At 43.4% G+C, this 18,588-nt stretch overlaps 1 protein-coding gene across 5 annotated transcripts in view; it reads right to left on the bottom strand.

Annotated features, from left to right (window-relative positions):
- SPTBN1 (spectrin beta, non-erythrocytic 1) overlaps nucleotides 1–18,588 on the bottom strand; it is a 196,822-nt gene that overhangs the window by 5,999 nt on the left and 172,235 nt on the right. For 4 of the 5 annotated variants that reach the window (XM_029937358.1, XM_029937359.1, XM_029937360.1 and 1 more), the window contains 9 exons: nucleotides 18,086–18,460; nucleotides 14,432–14,676; nucleotides 13,214–13,352; nucleotides 12,329–12,413; nucleotides 10,601–10,797; nucleotides 9,386–9,498; nucleotides 8,625–8,688; nucleotides 4,014–4,252; nucleotides 2,637–2,810 (listed from right to left, as the gene is read on the bottom strand). In XM_029937358.1, the coding sequence (XP_029793218.1) occupies nucleotides 2,637–2,810; nucleotides 4,014–4,252; nucleotides 8,625–8,688; nucleotides 9,386–9,498; nucleotides 10,601–10,797; nucleotides 12,329–12,413; nucleotides 13,214–13,352; nucleotides 14,432–14,676; nucleotides 18,086–18,460 (1,631 nt within the window). Of the gene's footprint in view, nucleotides 1–2,636; nucleotides 2,811–4,013; nucleotides 4,253–6,335; nucleotides 8,689–9,385; nucleotides 9,499–10,600; nucleotides 10,798–12,328; nucleotides 12,414–13,213; nucleotides 13,353–14,431; nucleotides 14,677–18,085; nucleotides 18,461–18,588 lie in introns of those variants that run through there. The other variant, XM_029937361.1, reaches the window with a different exon arrangement.

The raw sequence follows: 18,588 nt of genomic DNA, 5'->3' as shown, positions 1-18,588 counted from the left end.
CTGGAGGTATCCCAATCCCAGATTTCAAGATACATTACAAAGCTGTAGTAATCAAAACAGCATGACACAAAAATACTGGCACAAAAATAGACACCTAAATCAATGGGACAGAACAGAAAACCAGAAAGAGACCCACAATTAATTGATCTATTAATCTTTGATAAAGGAGGCAAGAATATGCAGTGGGAAAAAGTCCCATTCATTCAACAAATGGTATTGGGAAACCTGTATAGTAATGTTCCAAAGAATGAAACTGGACTGCTTTCTTATCCCATACACAAAAATGAACTCAAAATGGATTAAGGGTCTAAATGTGAGACCTGAAACCACAAACAAAAACTCTAGAAAAGAGCATAGCTATAGCAACATTTTTCTAGAGAGGTCTTCTGACAAAAGAAACAAAAGCCAAAGTAAACTATTGGGACTTCATCGAAATAAAAAGCTCCTTCACAGGAAGCAAACAATAAGCAAAACTAAAAGGGAACCCATGAAATGGGAGCAAGTATATGCAAAAGATATATCCGATAAAAGGTTAGTATCCAAAACATATAAAGAACTTACATACACCAAAAACCCCACAAATAATCCAATTAAGAATAGGCAGAAGACATGAATAAATATTTTCCCAAAAAATACAGATGGCCAGACACATGAAAAGATGCTCAACATCACTAATCACCAGGGAAAAACAAGTCAAAATTACAATGAGATATCACCTCTCATCTATCAGAATGGCTAAAATCAAAAACACAAGAAACATGTTGGTGAGGATGTGAAGAAAATGGAATCCTCACACACTGTTGGCAAGAATGCAAACCAGAACAGCCACTGTGATTAACCATATGGAGGTTTCTCAAAAAATTAAAAAGAGAATTAATTACCATGATTCAGTAATTTCCACTATTATTTAATCAAAGAAAAAGAAAACATTAATTCAAAAAGATATGTGCACCCCTATGTTTACTGAGGATTTTTTATAATAACCACATTATGGAAACAACCCAAGTGTCTATTGATAGATGAATGGCTAAAGAAGATGTGATATTATGTGTATTTATGCACACACACACAATGAAGTATTACTTAGCCATAAAAAAGAATGAAATCTTGGTGTCTGCAACAACATGTATGGGTCTACAAAATACAATGCTAAGTGAAATACATTAAAGACAAATACTCTGATTTCACTCCTATGTGGAATTTAAGAAACAAAACAAAGAAACAAATGGAAAAAATAGAGAGGCAAACCAAGAAACAGACTCTTAACTATAGACAACAAACTGACAGTCACCAGAGGGGAGGTGGTGGAGGCATGTATGAAATAGGCGAAGGAGACAAAGAGGACACTTATCGTGATGAGCACTGAGGAAATGTATAGAACTGCTAAATGACTCTACTGTATACCTAAAACTAATAAAACACTGTATTGTTAATTATATTGGAATTTTAAAAATTTGAGTCTTTTTGAAATTCTGCTCTAGAACCTGTATCTCCTACATTTATAAATACCAGAGTTTTAAAATAGATACACATTAAAGGTCTAGATTTCTCTTGTTATATGGTACACAGTAAAAGAAAGTGTCCTTGCAAGGACATCCCTAGGATACTGCATAGTCACTAGTTTGGAGAGCTTACTCATTTACTTCACTGAGGTATGGAAGAGTGTTCCTGGGGCCGGGGGCAGGCTAAGCACCCTCTGCCAATACGCTGACCCTCTGAAGCTGCATCGAGGGAGAACAAAGAGGAAGGGGGCAGCAGGGAGCCAGGCTGTCTGTGCCTGGTCTTACAGAGTGTAAAGCGTTCCAAGTCCGGAAAAGCCTGCCTCCAGTGCTCCTTGAAAGGCTCAAGAAGTCATACCCTTTGAAAACTATCATGTGCAGTCTTTGGCCTATTCCTACTGACAGGACAGAAATGTGTAACTGAAGACCAAAGCTTTTCAGGTCCCAAAGCAAGAGATCAAATTAGTATTAAGCTAATTAAAATTCTAACCACTAACATGCTTACTTTCTAAAAGATAAATGGTTTTTCTGTCCATTTCCCAGTATAAGAAAACCTTCTGAGCTTGGATCCACTCTGTGGGGAGTACATGCGTGTGTTCTATAGGCTAGAGACACTTGGGACTAGATGGTACCAGCATCAGCTAGATATCTGTTGGGCAAGTCAGGGGAGCATGGAGACCCAGGTCCCACACACGTGCTTCCTACTTGTCTCCCTCCAGCTCCAGGATGACTCACTTGACCCACCTGTAGACAGCTCTTGAGCAAAGAATAGCATCTCCCAGGACTGGATAAGCTGCAAAGATGGATAACCTATTTTTTCTAAGCTTCCCTTACACTGTGAGATGTGAACAGTTCACCATGTCTTAGGGAACAGTAAGTTCCAGCTTATCAAAACAAAGCTCATTTTCCTCAAAGTCGAGCTATGCCATTAACCACAGGGAGGCCAGTGACTAGCCACAGTCTCTAAAGATCCAAAGTGAGACATGTGCCAAAATGCACGAGGTTCATGGGTGTTTTTTTTTAAATGGCAGAGAGGAGGAACAGACTGATCCCAGTATCTGCCTAGGAAAACCAACCCCTACAGTAAAAACAAACAGGGACCTACTCCTGGCAACCGAGAAATGCAACACCTCTCACCTTAGCTTGAACACGTGTTTCTTCTTCTTATAATCAAGGGCCACTTCACAGATGGCTTCTTTCAAACTCACGGGGACCTCGCTGTGGTAGGGAATTCCAGAGGCAGCAGTCTTTGCATCTTTGTAGAAACCCATTTCTTGGTTATTTATGACACAGTAAACATTGTGCCAGGACCTGAGCAGTAAAGAAAGGAATGTCAAGGTTCTAGACCACACTCCCTTAAAGAATTAAGAATTTGGTTAACATGAAACACACACAATGTGGCGTGACCCACTGTTAAAAACCTTTCCTAAATACGGCTAAAACTGAACAATGGAACAAAATTCCTCTGTGAGCCGCAGGGACAGTGTGCATGTTGGTACAGCGTGAGGTGTTTCAGGGCGACTTCTCTGAGTTTGGGGAAAAACACGGTGCCCTCTTCTATTAAATAAAGGTACTCTTGGCTCTGACGGGGAAGGTTTTTGTTGGTGTGGGTACTCTTTGCTGTACTATCCTCTTGTGATGCTGTACAAGGCAGGTTTCTCATTCAAAATGTGCCTGTCCTTAGGCAGCAACTCCACCTCAGCTTTAATCCTGATGTGGCCTGGCAATGACTGACAGGGAGGCAAATTCAGTCATGAGCACATGTGGAGCCTCTGGATGAAACAGAAAAGATGGCCTTTCCCACCATGATATGGTAAACTGTCATGATACAGTGATTTTATCAGAAGATACTTTACTGCCACCTACCTATGTTAACATATAAATTTACATTGTACTCAATGTGGATGGCAATTTAGATGGGATTTCCTGGTCTAATGTACAACCTGGACAACTGTGCAATGCAGTCTCAGGAAGGATAGTTTACTGGTTAAGCACACTGGTGTTGCAGTCAGATAGGAATTTCACCCCAGCTAATGCCATTTACTACGTTTCTAACGAGTGAGCTTTTTTTAACCACACAGAACCTCCATTTTCTTACCTGTAAAATAATAAAAGTAGGGCTTATTGGGGGATAGTGAATATAAATACTGATAGGGAGATATATCTGGGGAAATGAATGTCTTAAAAAAAAAACCCACAAAAACACTTCACTTTAGGGAAGATTCTCCAGCCTCCATCTAGCACATTCCTACTAAGCAAGTACTAGGAAGGCCCGTTTTTACTACTCCCATTCACACTTAACTAAAATTCTTTCTCTCTGTGATTAAGAAGCACTCCTCTCCCAACTTCCAATGTCAGTACTAAGAAAAATGTGATGCCCAGGAAGCCAAGAAAAAATGGACTTCATGAGCAAATACTCCACCCCACCCCTGCCATCTTCAGTTTGCAAGCTGATGCCAGGACCCTGAACAGGCTGACTTCCCATCTTACTGCCTCAGTCTTTGCTGCTGTTACCTGCTTGAGGCTTTCTTATTGTGAGCCTCCCACTCATGCTTCCGATTCAGGAAGCCTTCCATCTGGGCCGAAGGCGTCTCCTGGGTTCTGGCCGGCAAGGTGGCGGCACTCTGGGCCGGGAGGGCAGTCTTGGCTTTGCGGTCGGACGTTGGGGAGGGGATGGGGCTAGACTCCTTCGAGCTTGTTCTCTGCTCTGCAGCGCCGTTGACCATTTCGCTTGTGTCCACCGTTTCTGCCATCTAGGGACAGCGGAGAGGCCATTCAGCTAACCCCATGAGCCACAGGGACGACCACATACGCTCTGACTCGCACACGTGGCTGTGTATAAATGCCTGGCACAGATCGAGGCAGTACAGTAAAACCATTGCAACATCCCACAAAGCCAGCTGGACACCAAGGACATTAGAAGGTGGGAAGGGATTAATGCCTGCCCGCTTATGGGGAAATAAGAAAAGCGAAATGCCAGGATGAGTTTTACTGCACTCTGCTCCTCTGATCAATCCATTTTCTCTAATGGAACTCAGATCATTTCCTCTTGTGGTTACTTTAAAACAAAAGGACAACAGGAACAATCACACATATTAAATATGAGAGAGTGGACGTTATACAGCAGCCACCTTACAACCAAGGACGTCACCAGAAGAGCTGGAAGTTGAAGCGAAAGGGCATTCACAAACAGGTCGACAGACAACTCTATCAGAACTACACAGCATTCCCCCAGAGTAAGATAAGGAAAGACCTCCGGTTTCTGAAAATGCTCTCTGGCTCTCCTCCCCCGCCCCTCAACACATCGTCATAAACACATGCAGAAATTAGGATGACATTCATGCATTTCACATCTACCATCCCAGTTAGATTTTGGAACTTAAGAGCTGGAAGGAAATGAGGCAAGTCAACAAACATCAATTTAACCACATCTGCCGGAGTTGTATCGTGAGTGGGTTGTAGTTTGTGTTAAAGGAGCTGGAAAAGCCAATCACAGTCACTCAACACCACACGGCTATTTACCCCCAAACACAGACAGAACCAGGGCCTTCCCCATCACGTGTTGGTTGATCACGGTGCCGGCTGCACTGAGACGAGAACGCCCAGACACAGCCAGGCTTCCCGCGGCTCTGACCGGCAGGCTGGAGACGTCTTCGGGAGCTGTTCCTTCCCAAGCTCATTTATATTGTAACCCTCAGGGCTTTTCGGCTTTGGAAATGCAGTAGGGTCTTGGTTCATTATCGCTTTCAGCCTGTGTACCATCAACTGTGTACCATTAACTGTCGCGGCCCCCGGTGGGTACACCCAGGGCATGGGATTAGCAAGTTACTAAAGCTGGGTGTGACTGACACTTTAGTGGATTACAGACATCCTGCACCCCTCGTACACGGACAAACACGGAGGTGTCAATGGCAACGTTCATTAGATACGTCCCCCACCACTGCTGCCCAGAACCAAAATGACAAGTTAGCAGCAACAACCTCAGAAGGATAAAGGATAGAATGACCACCACTGCCTTCAACACTCAGATATGTCAACTCTGTCTCGGGAACTGGATTGCTCATTCAGGTCTTATATCTACATGGCTGGGTGGGAGTCAGGAGTTCTATTCCACATACACAAACTGTCACTGCCACCATCAGGGTTTAGGATGAGACAAGAGGCTTTGCAATCTAAGGGCATTTTTAACTGGAACCCTTTACCCACACAGCAATGTGGACAATGGGGGTCTTAGGGCAGGAAGGCACGGGGGGGGGGGGGGGGTACATGTGATTATCCTGGCCTCGTAAGTGACACCCTGTAGACGCGTGCTTATTGAGCAATAGGCTATTCAAAGCGTCCTCTCTTTTCTCTCACTTTTCAAAGGAGAGATGTGGGAGGGGAAATAACAACCAAAAAACAAACCCCTGAGTCCAAAGAAAGTGAGTGGATTTTGAAGTTGACAAATTTGTTCTAGTGTGGAATTTCAGGAGACTTCTGATGGGAAGGAAGTGCGAGTTTGGTCTGAAAGGCCTGTGCCAGGTGAGTCCAGGGAGACATAAGGTTAGTGTGTATAGAAACCAGGTTAAAAAAAAATTAGTGCTGCAGCTGTGACTTGAAAACTGCTAGTGACAGCAGTGACCTGGACGGAGTAGCATTTGCTGAAAAAAGGCTAACATTTATAGCACTTGGTCAGACTTCAAGGTTCGTGAAGGCCAAGGAAGCCTCTTCTGGGGGAAATTCTGCAGCAAAAATTTTTTTCTTTAGAGTTAGAAGGAAAGAGAAAACCCCAAACCAGTATGCAGAGATAATTAATGCTTATGCAAATGAATCACTAAACCAAGAAAACAAGGGAAATAAAAGGAACAAAATGAATTTTAATGGACATGTGCTGAAGCATGCCAACAGACAACACACCACTAGAGACAAACATCAAAAGCAAATCATAGTGCTATGACCATACATGTGACTTGCCCCCCGCCCCCCGCCCCCACATTGCTTCTCTTTAGCGATTAGTCCAGAGTGCTTTAGTGGCTGGGTACACCTGAGATCTTTAAATCAGGAGGTGAATGAACATAAATGCAACGTGACAACTAGTAGCACAAGAAACACCGGATTGGTTTTCTAAGTGCATGAAGCAACACTATTTTCAAGTTCATTAACTTGAGTCTCTGCACCACAACTCAAAAAAAGGAAAAGGCTTTTCTTTTTTCAATTCAGTTATAATAAAAAATTTGTTCTGGCAAGCTACAATTTAAAAATCTAGATAAAAATAGGCATGAGAACAAATGCCAAAATCATCATAGCACTCCTTCTTTGTGTGCTTATGTGATTTTTTTTTCTTTGTCTTCTGAATACAAAAAAGCATAAAATTGGGTATTATTCCAGATGATATAAAATTTAAACATATATATATGGAAACATCACATATATACATATAGATCAATGATGCACAGAATTTGGAGCCAGAAAAAAAAAAAACATCAGGGCTCCCTAATGACCAAAAGATAAAGCACTAGTTTTTTCTAAAATAAATTTTGGTGCGTTTAAGGCAGAGACCCAATAATGGTGCACACTACCCCCAGAACATAAGAAGCTTGGCATCTATCTATATACCCATCTACAGTCACAAGTAGATAGATATGTACATAGAAATAAGGAAAAACAAACAAGATGCTATATGATGTTATCCTGACAAAAGAAAAAAAAAGACATGCATCATGAAATGAAAAGACAAATCAGACTTAACTCATGGAAAACACATATCAAAACAGGTTTCTGATTTCACTAACATCTAAATATGGCAAATGAGCAAGTGACTGTCTCACAAGGCTTTGATGCAGTATGGGTTTGGTTCTGCTCTGTCTTTATCAGTACCAGGAAGTCCCTTCTTTCATAAGCTTTTACTCCTAAGGAATAGAATTTCTGTTAAAACATATTCAATCCCTGCTGGTGGTCTGATAAATGCCATCCTAAAAGACTCCTTATTGGAGAACTCCACAAAAAGTTGTAAGAAAATGAAAAATAAATGAGAAGATCCGTACGAGACATACAACGGAGTTTCTGACTACACAGACTTAATAAAGTAAAATTACTCCTGAAGCCAGGTGGCGTCCAATGGCTCCTAGGGGTGGTCCACCATGTGCATCGTTCAAGTAACCAGGGTGAACCAGAATGGCTTTGTTCCGTTTGTTTGAAAATTTTAAGCAGTCTGACACCCTGAAGTCCTTAACTGAACAGAGAGGCCTGGAAGTCTGAGAAGCAGGCTTCCAAAACATGCCGAGAGCCGCTGCCACCTACCACACTGGGCGTCCCAGTGGTGCCAACAGTGCTCAAGACAGTGGCAGAGGTCAACAGGCACTTCACTCCTGAGGCTGGCTGCGTTATTTGCTGCAAGTAAGCCTAGAATTCTCAATTCAGGTCTTGGCAGGAAAAAATGAGAGGAAGTCATTTGGAAAAAGTAATAAAAAATCCCAGGTTCTCAAAATCATTTCAGGTTCTACACCTAAAATTAACAGTGCTCCCCAGGTAGATCCAACTCCACCCCTCCTCTTTTCCTCCTTCCTTATTTTCAGTTAATAAATGCATCCTTCATGGAATGTAACACAGCTGACTTATGGTTTTAATCTTATTCCTCTTACACCAGTCTTCCTAGTGACTGTGCAACTACTGCAGGTTAATAACATCTGTAAAGGGACTATGTGTAGTGCAGTACTGCACCTGTTAGTATAACTGGATGTGTCATACCTGTCGGATTCTAGTTTTCTTCTTCATTTTTCTGTAATCTCATTTAATTTCAATTACTCATGTATGGCTTTCGCTGTAAAATCTTAATAAAGTAAAAGGCTCACAATAAACAAAAAATTAAGTACGTTGCTTTAAGGCAACTGAGCATCCATCATTTAAAGACCCAAATAAACATGAATTAAATGCAAACAAATATGAAACCAAGAAAGCCTATGAATTAAGGAAAATTTTAACACTGTGGGTGAAGTGGAAGCCAAAAGGTCAAACAGACAGGATTTGAAAAGAGTGGTTCTTGACAAATGGTAGTGAACTTCACAATCCAGACCACGGCTGGTCACTGGCTGTCCGTCTGCTATTAAAGTTTTTGTAGTTTTGGTAGGTTTGAGAGCGGTAACTAACCCGTGGAGATCCCTGTTCAGTCGGCAAACCGTTCTGGGACACTTGCTCTCCTTTTGAGGTATCCCTGTTAGGTAAAGTAGGGAAGGAGACAGAGGAGGGAAGGGGAAAGGAGGGAGAAAAACAGAGAGGATGAGGGAGAACAACATTCGTCAACTGTATTAATAGATTTTCTCTTAGAAAAACATATGCGACTCCCTTTTACATAATGTAACTTCTTTTTAAGAACTTCCCAAGTGTTCCAAACCAACACTAGGTAGAGAATAAAACCACAGGCATGCTCCCTCTTGCCAATAAAGGCAGCATTCAGGGTTGGCATGGGGCTCTTACCACAACATAGTAATTAGCTTTTCAGAAATAGATGATAATTTCTGTTCTTTATGTGAAGGACTTTCAAAAAGTATTACCACATATCACTGGCCTACAATCTGGGTGGTTCACTCCATGCATTTAGTCACAAGGAAATTCTGCATGAGGGTGTGCTTGTGCGTGCGTGTGCAGGCGGTTGAGTGGTGTGCAGGCGGTTGAGTGGGCGCTGTCCACGCTCCACCGTTGCCACCTACACAATAGCTATGTGACTGTGGACAAGTCAGTGTCGCCCAGTGTTACTCAGGTGTGACTACACAGATTCTAAGCACTCTACAGAATTAATAGGAAGAGCATGTGGCAAGGCCTAGTGTAGCACAAGCTTAGAAAAGATGCTCCCCAAACCTGACTTGCCACTGAAACTAAGACTTGAGCAGGGCAGGCTGCCCACGACTCACCACTGCTGCTGGGACTCCAAGTCCTCGGAAGCCTTCGTGCTTGGCTCGGGAGAGGGCGGCCGCCTCTTCCTCTCCTCTTCCTCTTGCTGTCTACGCACTTCCAGTAACTCCAACTGAGGAGAACACAGTAACATTTAGCAGGGCTCCAGACTCTCCAGACTGAAGGAAAGGGCTCTAGAGGAACCCAGAAAGCCCTCCTGCCTGAGTTTTCCACACTGGATCACGCTGGACAACCAGAAGCTCTAACATTTAGCAAGATGGCACTGGGGTCACAGGATCTGCAGCTACAACCCCAAACTACAGGAAACAGAGATCTGCGTAACACACAGGCCTACTCCATGGGGTTTGTGTGTCCCCTGGTACATAGGTTTAATTTCTAAACCAACAATGCAGCTTTCAACTTCGCCTAGGAAGAAAGTACCTGAGCGTGAGGGTCGACGTTTACGTCCCATTAGAGCTCAGACACCAGGGACACAGAGCTGCAATAAATCTCAAGGAGGCTTCTTGGGCTGCGGTGGGCCTTTGTGTTCAGCCCAAACCCAAATTACACATAAAAAAAAAAAAAGCCACAGGGTAGTCTAATTGAAACTAAGACATCCCATAAGCAGTATGTGTGTACTAAAAGTATTCCCTTTAACACTAAGTATGCAGATATGTTTTAAATCCCCAGAACTGCAGAAACCGGAAAGAACACCATTTTTGTACACTATAAAGATCAGCTTTCTACCAGAAGTACAAGTGTCATAGGAGAGGAACTACCAGCTTCGATTTTAATGGTGGCAGAAGAAATTATCAGGAATGAGGAGAATTTTCAATGGTCTGGGATCCAGCTACTACTTGACAGAAATTCTAATTCTGAAAATCTGAAGAAAACTGTAAGACTAACAAGCTCACCTACGAAGCAAAGCTTTCATAAGGTGTAAGAAGAAAAACAGATCAAAAGAGAAAAGCAAAGCCCACTAAACCAATTCCCCGCCAGGGAGAATTGTAAAAGTGATCACAGATCTAGGTATCCAGGAAGTAACTTAGGGAGTAGTAGCCCTGGACAGTCTCCCCAGGTCCTGGGCCAAGAGAACAATCACTCCAGGAAGGTCCTCACTGTTTCTAAAAACAGAGCAATAATATGAATTCTCCGGTCTAGGTGGTGAACAGACAGAAGCAGCTGCCCATGGGAACCAACAGGCAAAGCACCCCAGGCATCCAGGGGCCACTTACCGTCGTCAGCCTTTCCAGGGCGGAGAACCTCTCGTCCCAGGTTGCTGCAGACTTTTCAAAGGCCTCGTGGCGCTTGATGAGCTTCTCCACCTCATCCACACTCTGGCCTATTTCTCGGCTGGACAGGTATGGCTCCTGTCCGAGCAGCCAGGCCTCGGCCACGCTGGCATCCCGTGAGAACTGGTGGACCTCCAAAACTGCACAGGGTACCAAGAGTGAGTGCTGGCCAGCAGGGTGACCTGGCCAACAGGGAGGGCACTGCCCTCTGGTGGCAGCTGCACACACAACCAGTCTAGGGTCTAAATCTGTGCTGCCCAGCAAAAATGTAACATGACCTACATAGCCAACTTTAACTTCTCTAGTAGCCACATAAAAAATACATCAGTGAAATTTAATAATAATCAAGTCAAATTAAAAAGTTTATTTGAGACAACCTAATATATCAAACTGTTATTACTTCAACATGTAAGCAGTATAAAAAAATCGAGAGATGGAACTTGTTTTCCTTATGCTTCTGATATCCAATGTACGTTTTATACTTACATTTGGACCAGCCCCATTTCAAGCTTTCAAGAGTCACCTGTGGACCGTAGCCAGCAGGGATAGTCCTGGAGAGTGGACAGTGCAGGCCTAGAAGGTATGCTCTACTCACTCGGCCCTACCTCACTGAGACGAGCCTCGGAGCCCTGAAGGAATTCACTCTACACACAACCAGACCAGGCTGATGAATTAGGCATTCCTAAACCACCTTTTCCAGAATGGTAGTTGTAGGTTTTATTTTGGGGGGCTGAGAGGGAGGAAAGGATATAGAGAGCACTCTGGAAAGTGGGGACAATATGGGCTAAGGATTCTGCTTTCCTCATTCGCAAAACTTACTGACCAAATCCTCATCCAAAGAATGGTCAAAAGCGGGATTTCTTTTCCAAAATAGGACTCTAGCCCAAAGGGTGACATGCCTTCATTTGGCATTTTGTACATATTTTAGAAAAGGTCTCCTGGATTCTGTTTGTAGTGAGTACCCCTGGTGTCTGAGAATGGGGTTTTAGTACACAGAGTCCAGAGCCCCACACACAGAATGGCAAAGTATGGTAAATAATGCTTGAGCGGTGCTATGTTCAGTGTTCATACCTATTATTAAGTGCTATTCCCAATACTCTGTTATAAACTCTGTGGTAGCTCACATAATCCTTTATAAAATCAGATGAAGATTAGAATCTACCTCAGAGGATCACTTGAATAAGTACAGAAAAATATACAGAACACTTAGACTAATGCCTATCTCACTGTAAAACCTTTATATTTGGTTGCGTTTATTAAATTACCAACTTCTACTAAGAACACTAGATGTAAGAGCTAATCAGGCCAACTCTCTACCTTCTTGACTGCAGTAATAATTCCTCTTAGAGATAACTGGAGGAGGAATGACTTCATTCTGCACTCTTCTAGAGGGATATTGAGATGTCATTCCCAGGCTGTTCCTAAAGAAGCCCCAAGTCCCATTTACAACAGTGAGATCAATCATGGGATAAAAAGTAATACATATGCCCCAGGGAACTACTTAAAAATACTTAGCATGAAATGGTGAAATAGGGCATTAAAGCAACAGCATTTAGAACTCCAGAAATCATTAAATGATAACATCCCATCAATCAATTAAAGCAGGAAACTGAACTCGCATGCTTTCAACAGACACCCAAAAAGAATGGAAAAATTAAATTATGTCCTTACTCAGTCTTAACCATTCCCATCGGTCTTCCCACTTGTCAATCATTTCTTTTCTCTTTTCTGTCAACTGCAGTAGCTTCTCCTTGATCTTGAGGAAAAAAAGGACAACAGGGACAGCTTAACAGATTGTACCACATCCTCCTAACCTCCCCTTGATGGGCCACTTCAAGGAAGAAAAGTACGTTTTCCATAGAGACCACTAGTAAGCCAGGGAGCACCTACGGACTACTCAGTTAATTTGTGTACTGGAGAGAAACATGACAATATGCCTTCCAGAAGGGACTGAGACAAAGGCTGGGCTTCACCCAAAGCTGCTATCATGAGGGGGCCAAGAATGCATGAGCTCTCTCCAGATTCCGGGGTTCCATAGGGCAAACACACTCAGGAAGAGGGGGACAATGAGACACGCAAAGCCCTAACCTCTTTGAGAGAACATCCTATCCTTTCATCAAGAGGGCGACACATGCCGACTCCTCTTTTACCCCTGTATTTACCATCATTCTAACTGGAATCAGCAACCCTCCACCAGAGCAAGCTGATGTAGGACACAGTGACAGATAAGGAGTGGCACCCAGGGTGAGTACTGATGGAGGAGGTGACAGAGGATAGAACTCCAACCTGGGCCCCTGAGAAACTGTCTTCTGTGCCAGACTCACTGGCTCTGGGCCAAGTGTCTTCTGGTGTAACTATTCCACACACACACAGGAGAGCAGCACAGAAGTTCAAAATACACGTAAGCACATGTGTATATCCACATATGTATATATTTCTGTGTGTGTGTGTGTGTACATGCATATACACATATATACACACTCACAAAATAAGGTCATCTCATGTCTTAACACCAGCTGCACTCACTCCAGGCCCTAAAGCAAAGAGCTGTCCTACCTCCTCAGATGCATAGTGCTTTCTCGCCAGCAGGGATTTCCCAAGTTCAATGCAAGTTGTAAAACTGTCATTACGAGCATCGATTTCAGCTTTGATACCTTGATGATTATTCATTAATAGTTCAACAGATGATACATCCCTAAAAATAGACAAATAATACCTCCTTTAGGAGATCAAGTTTTCCAAATAAATGTGTAGGTTTCAAAATATGTAATCAATTTGAAGGAAACTGTTCAACAGCACAATATCCCCTTCAGGTCTGACTTACAGTCTGAGCTTAGGCTGGGTCAGTGGAGCAAAAGCATGATGACAGTGTAATTTGGGACCGGCGATAAAACCTAACATTTAGAATAAGGTTTCTCTCATTTCTGTAGGTGTGAGCAGCTGAACAATTCAAAATGGTTTCCAGGCAGGTGCCAAAAAACCACTGGCTTTCTGTTCCAACTTTTGCACCCTAATGGGTTAGTGCCAGAGGTTCAGGACATGTTCAGAGCAGTGGATATCCTCTTCTTATTCAGAGACACAAGGAGGCACACAGAGCTGGAACCGGCTTATAAATCAACAACTGCAGAGCTGTGAGAACGTCTCATGGATAAAAACCTAAAGTCCTGATCTGGGAACTACCACTGCTTTTTATATATACAGTGAGAAGAATATTTCTTCTCCATTACAGCAGGGGATGGGACTGGGAGGGGTGGACTGGATGGAGTTGTGCATGTAACTGCCTCTTCATCTTTTAGCTTCTCTTCACTGGCTTGCATCAAACATGACTAAAAAGAAGATCCTGAACAAATATTAAATAATCATCTCAAGATGCCATTTAAACAGATGGTGAGGATAAGAGACAGTTTTTGTATCATGTATGAAAAAAGATACAGTGGTTTTTAATCTGACAGACACAAAACTCAAAAAAGCCATCTCATTCCAATGATGAAGTAGAGCCAGTCATGCCCAAGGCATGTGGCTGCCTGAAGCATGAGGCCCAGACAGAGCAGGAGGGCAGCATGAGTGTGGAGCTCGGGGACAGGGACACACAGAGGGCTTGAAAACACTGTGCCCTGTGCTAAAGCAACGGAAGCGGTCCCAAACTGCCACCACCCCTGCTCTGGCCTCGAAGCTCTCTGCAGAGGTCCCTGGCTCTCCCAAGAAGACCTCTCGAGGAATCACCCGGGGTCAGGAAGCCGGATCTCCTCCCACCCAGGAGGCTGCAAGGGTTACCTAGGCTTCTCCTGGGCTTCAATCTGCCGGATGACATCCTCCATCCACAGCATGAGGTCGCGCACCATGCTGAAGAAGCGGAACTTGTCCCCCGTGTCCACCAGCCGCACCCTGCGGCCCTCACAGGCGTCCAGCAGGGCCTTCCAGGCTTCCAGGACCTCGTTCTCCCGCTTCTGGATGTCGTCAGCCTTGTCACCCGCGTAGGCCGCCTGTAGACGGGCCGCATCCTCCTGCAGCTGCCTGACCTGCAAAGCCACAAGGGAGACGAGCCAGATCAGACAAGTAAGCCTTCTCTCCATCACCCAACCACTCCCTTCATACACACCACATGCTGTTCTGCCTGCACACTAATAGGACCACCAAGCCAAATCAGGGTCCCTGCAGGACCCCAACAGGTTCACAGATTCACCCACATTGGAAAAATCAAGTTCACTATAAATGTATGGAACTGGATAATTGCGTTCACATGAATAGTGAGAGGAGTGAAATGCTACAGAACTGTCTCCAGGCAGGACACCTTGGTTAGGTCTCCTGGAGGTAGCTTGGGATATAAAGACAGTATAGGAAGCACAAGGTACATATGCAAATATAGTCAAAAAATTAACATGAAATCTGTTCCTGCAGTGTACAGACGATATTTTTATCATGAGGAGGAACTGCCATGAAGAACTTGCTTTGAAAACAAGTTTTCCATAATGTGATGTTGCTCATGAAAAGAATGTATAAATTATCTGCAAGAGTGCTCACATGGGACCACAACCACTCAACTTGAAAAACAAAAATAAAGAATCTAACATAGCTCAAAAAACTGACCGATGCTGGAGTGCCTGGGGCTCAGTGGGCTAAGCACCTGACTCTTGATTCTGGCTCAGGCCATGATCTCACAGTTTGTGAGATCAAGCCACACTAGGCTCTGTGCTGACACCATGGAGCCTGCTCAGGATTCTCTCTCTCCCTCTTTCTCTTTGCACCTAACCTGCTCACACTCTCTCCCTCTCTCTCAAAATAAATAAATAAGGATCAGCTTTTATTCACCTTCTTTTTTTGGAGAGTGGAAGGGAGAAGGTAGATTTCTTTCTCTTACATATAGTAATGCCGTACTGCATACAACATCTAATTAAAGATCTAATTATAATAAAGAATATAAACGCAATCTTTATTTACTGAGGCTATGTGATCAAAGTTCGCAGACAACTGTCTTCCAGGACTACAGGAGCCTTTAGAGGTCTGTCAGGGGAGTATGCTGATAAATATCACCGGGGGATGTATGTGGGGAGAAAAGGGGTAGGGGTAGACAACACTGGGGCTTTCAGGGAGGAAGACACAGACACCAACCATAAAAAAGGACTTTAGGTGGTGATAGGTAAGGAAACAAAATTTCTACAAGAGATGCAAAGAAGAATCAATGAAGTTTGTTTTCCATGGTGATCTAATTTCCATATCCCAACTCCTGGAAATCTACAATTATGGCTCAGGTATAATTCACACTACAATGAGAAGGTTTCTGAGAAATTATAAGAAAAAACCCAAACAAAACCCCAAAATCTTTTCCTGTGCCTCTGGTTGTTTTTAATTTGTTCTCAAACAAAACAAAACAAAACAAAACAATCCAAAATCAACCAAGCAAACAAAATACAAAGTGAAGGAGGGATAGCAAAAGTGAAAATTCCCACACAAATGAACCACTGCTTGGAGAAGACACTGAAGACCATTACTGCGTGCAAATGTCCTATAGCTCCAGGGCAGAATGAAGAGCGGGCGGGCATGAGAGGTAAAGGCCAGGAAGGAAATGCCAATGGCTTCTGGGGGCCTGCACCAAGTGCCTTCCCTCTATTCTGATTTCGTTCCCATAAACTGGATTGGGTCAGTATCCGCAGAAGGGGCATGCATGCTATTAGAACTGCAATGGCCTCATCCAGCAGTAGGTGAGGTGGAGACTCTCAAGACTCAAAGGAGTGGACTCCTGCCCACCCTCAAGATGAGATGGCGCCCTCATCAATCTGAGTCTCACAAGGTAAAGGGGTTTAATAAGGAAAATAAGAGAGCAACTCCATCATTCTGGAGTCTGCTGAAGTTCTAAAACGAAGTGATTTTTATAGGTGCAGGGGAAAGACCTCCTCTTGATAAGGTGTGTTCTAAGCTCTGCCTCTAGGCATCTCAGAGGTTCTCCCAGTCAGAGAACACTTACAGAGCTCTCACTGGGGCGTATCTTTTGCAAATGTCTCAATCCTCAAAGCATTAGGAATGGAAGCCTAGAGAGGTAAATTAAACTTGCAGTGATACAGATCAGCAAAAACAAATTCAAACTGGCGTCTGCCCCTCACCAGGGGCCTTACTCCAAGCACACATGAAGACTGTATCCTTATGGATCCTCACTCATTCACATGGTGCTCACTCCAGTACCTCATATGTAGTGAAAGCCTCTTAATGTGAAGCTGACAAGTTGTCACAGAGCTGGGGAGTCCTCCAGCTCTGAAGGAAAGGTTGGAAACCTTAAGGTACAGGGTGTACCCTCCTAAATTCTGCTTCATGCAGACACTCAGCCACTCCATGTACCTCTTTTCAAATATTTCCTTGAAATCTTCTACCTCCTTGGTGGATGGCTGAAATCACTTAATCTGCAGGGAGTTTATCTATCAGTTTCTAGTAGGTAGTAGGTAGGTAAAGGTAAAGGTAGTAGATAGGTAAAGGTGGTCTCTCCAGAGAAAAAAACCCCAAAGCAGAACAAAGAATGGTAAGGATGATGGCACTGGATAGGAGGAGACAGCCCACAGTCAAATCTGGGCCATGTATTTTCAGAAATAAGACTCATGTTCCTTTATTTTCATATTGTCTAGAGCAGACTATGCTACAATGGCCAAGCTAAGTATTTCCAACAGGGACCATGCGTCCCATAAGGCTGAAAATATTTACCATTTGCGCTTCTACGAAAGAAGTTAGCCAATGCCTGCCCTAGATTACCAATGTACTCCTAACAGACAAAAACAAAACCCCTATCTACTGCAGGCTGGTATCTTTAATAGGACTGGCTGCTTCTGTAGACCATGAAGTTTAGGAGAACAAGATACAATTTATTTTTCATCTAAAAGTCATAAGACTAAACAAGAAACTGTGCAGAGATTAGAGGGTGAACTAAAGCATTATTATACTACAAGTTCTTACTGCAATACTGTTACTACTCTGTCAAACATCTTTTAAAGAAAGTCTTTGTATTAGGCATTTCAGACTGGGGGAGTGGGGAGACCAGGCATATTAAAACATTAGACTATTGTTTTCCCCCTTTCCAGACATATAACTGACCCCGGTGGATAGAAAGTAATAAGGTATTGTTTTGGAAATTATTCTAGGTGAATATGCTAACATAATACACATTCTTGTTGAGAAGGTTAATTGCAAATGCTTGCAGGTGCATCTGGTTTGTTTATTTTAATCGTAGGGATATTCACTTAATGATGTCTGCACATGCGGCAAACAGAATTTTATAGACTGAGAAGTTCTCCCAAATGGAGCATTACAGCAATGTGTATATAGATGTGTGTGTGTTTAATTTAGGGAATTCTTTGAGTCATGTTTTGAAGAGCCAAGGAAGGGAGAGAGATGCTCAGTGATGCATAAAGATGTTCCCTACCACCTCTGGGCAACTCCCCTACCCACCTGAGTGCCCAGAGCCTGGATGTCATGCTCAAACGTGGTGTGCATTCTCTGTAAGGTCTCCACTGTGTTCTGATCTCTCCCAAGCTCCTCTGGGAGTTTCTTGTGTTTGTCCTGTATGCGCCCAAAGATCTCCTTGGCATCATGGTAAAACTTGTGCAGTTCATAGGAGGCGGCGAGAATCTGTGTTCTCGTGTCTATGAGCTCCAAAAGGTCAGCCCAAGCTTCGTTGAGCCCATCCTTCCACTCGGCGATGGTGGCGGCATCTGAATGACCAGAGTTGATGAGCTCATCTGCCATGTGATTGACTGTGTCCACACGCTCCTGTCCAATGTTCCCTGTGTCTCGGGCAAATTCCCGGAATCGTTCTTGTAACATCTGAAATGGGGACAAGTGCAAAGAAAATCGGTGAGACTACTGTGAACGTTTCATTTCTTGGTCACATGAACATCCTTTGGAAAGAGACAAGTAATACGCATGATGTCTGATGTCACAGGTCTTAGCTC

Source organism: Suricata suricatta, chromosome 4, assembly GCF_006229205.1.
Source record: "Suricata suricatta isolate VVHF042 chromosome 4, meerkat_22Aug2017_6uvM2_HiC, whole genome shotgun sequence".
NCBI classification, from domain to species: Eukaryota; Metazoa; Chordata; class Mammalia; order Carnivora; family Herpestidae; genus Suricata; species Suricata suricatta.
The sequence above is the reverse complement of the archived record's forward strand: the minus strand, read 5'-3'. Positions and strand labels throughout refer to the sequence as shown.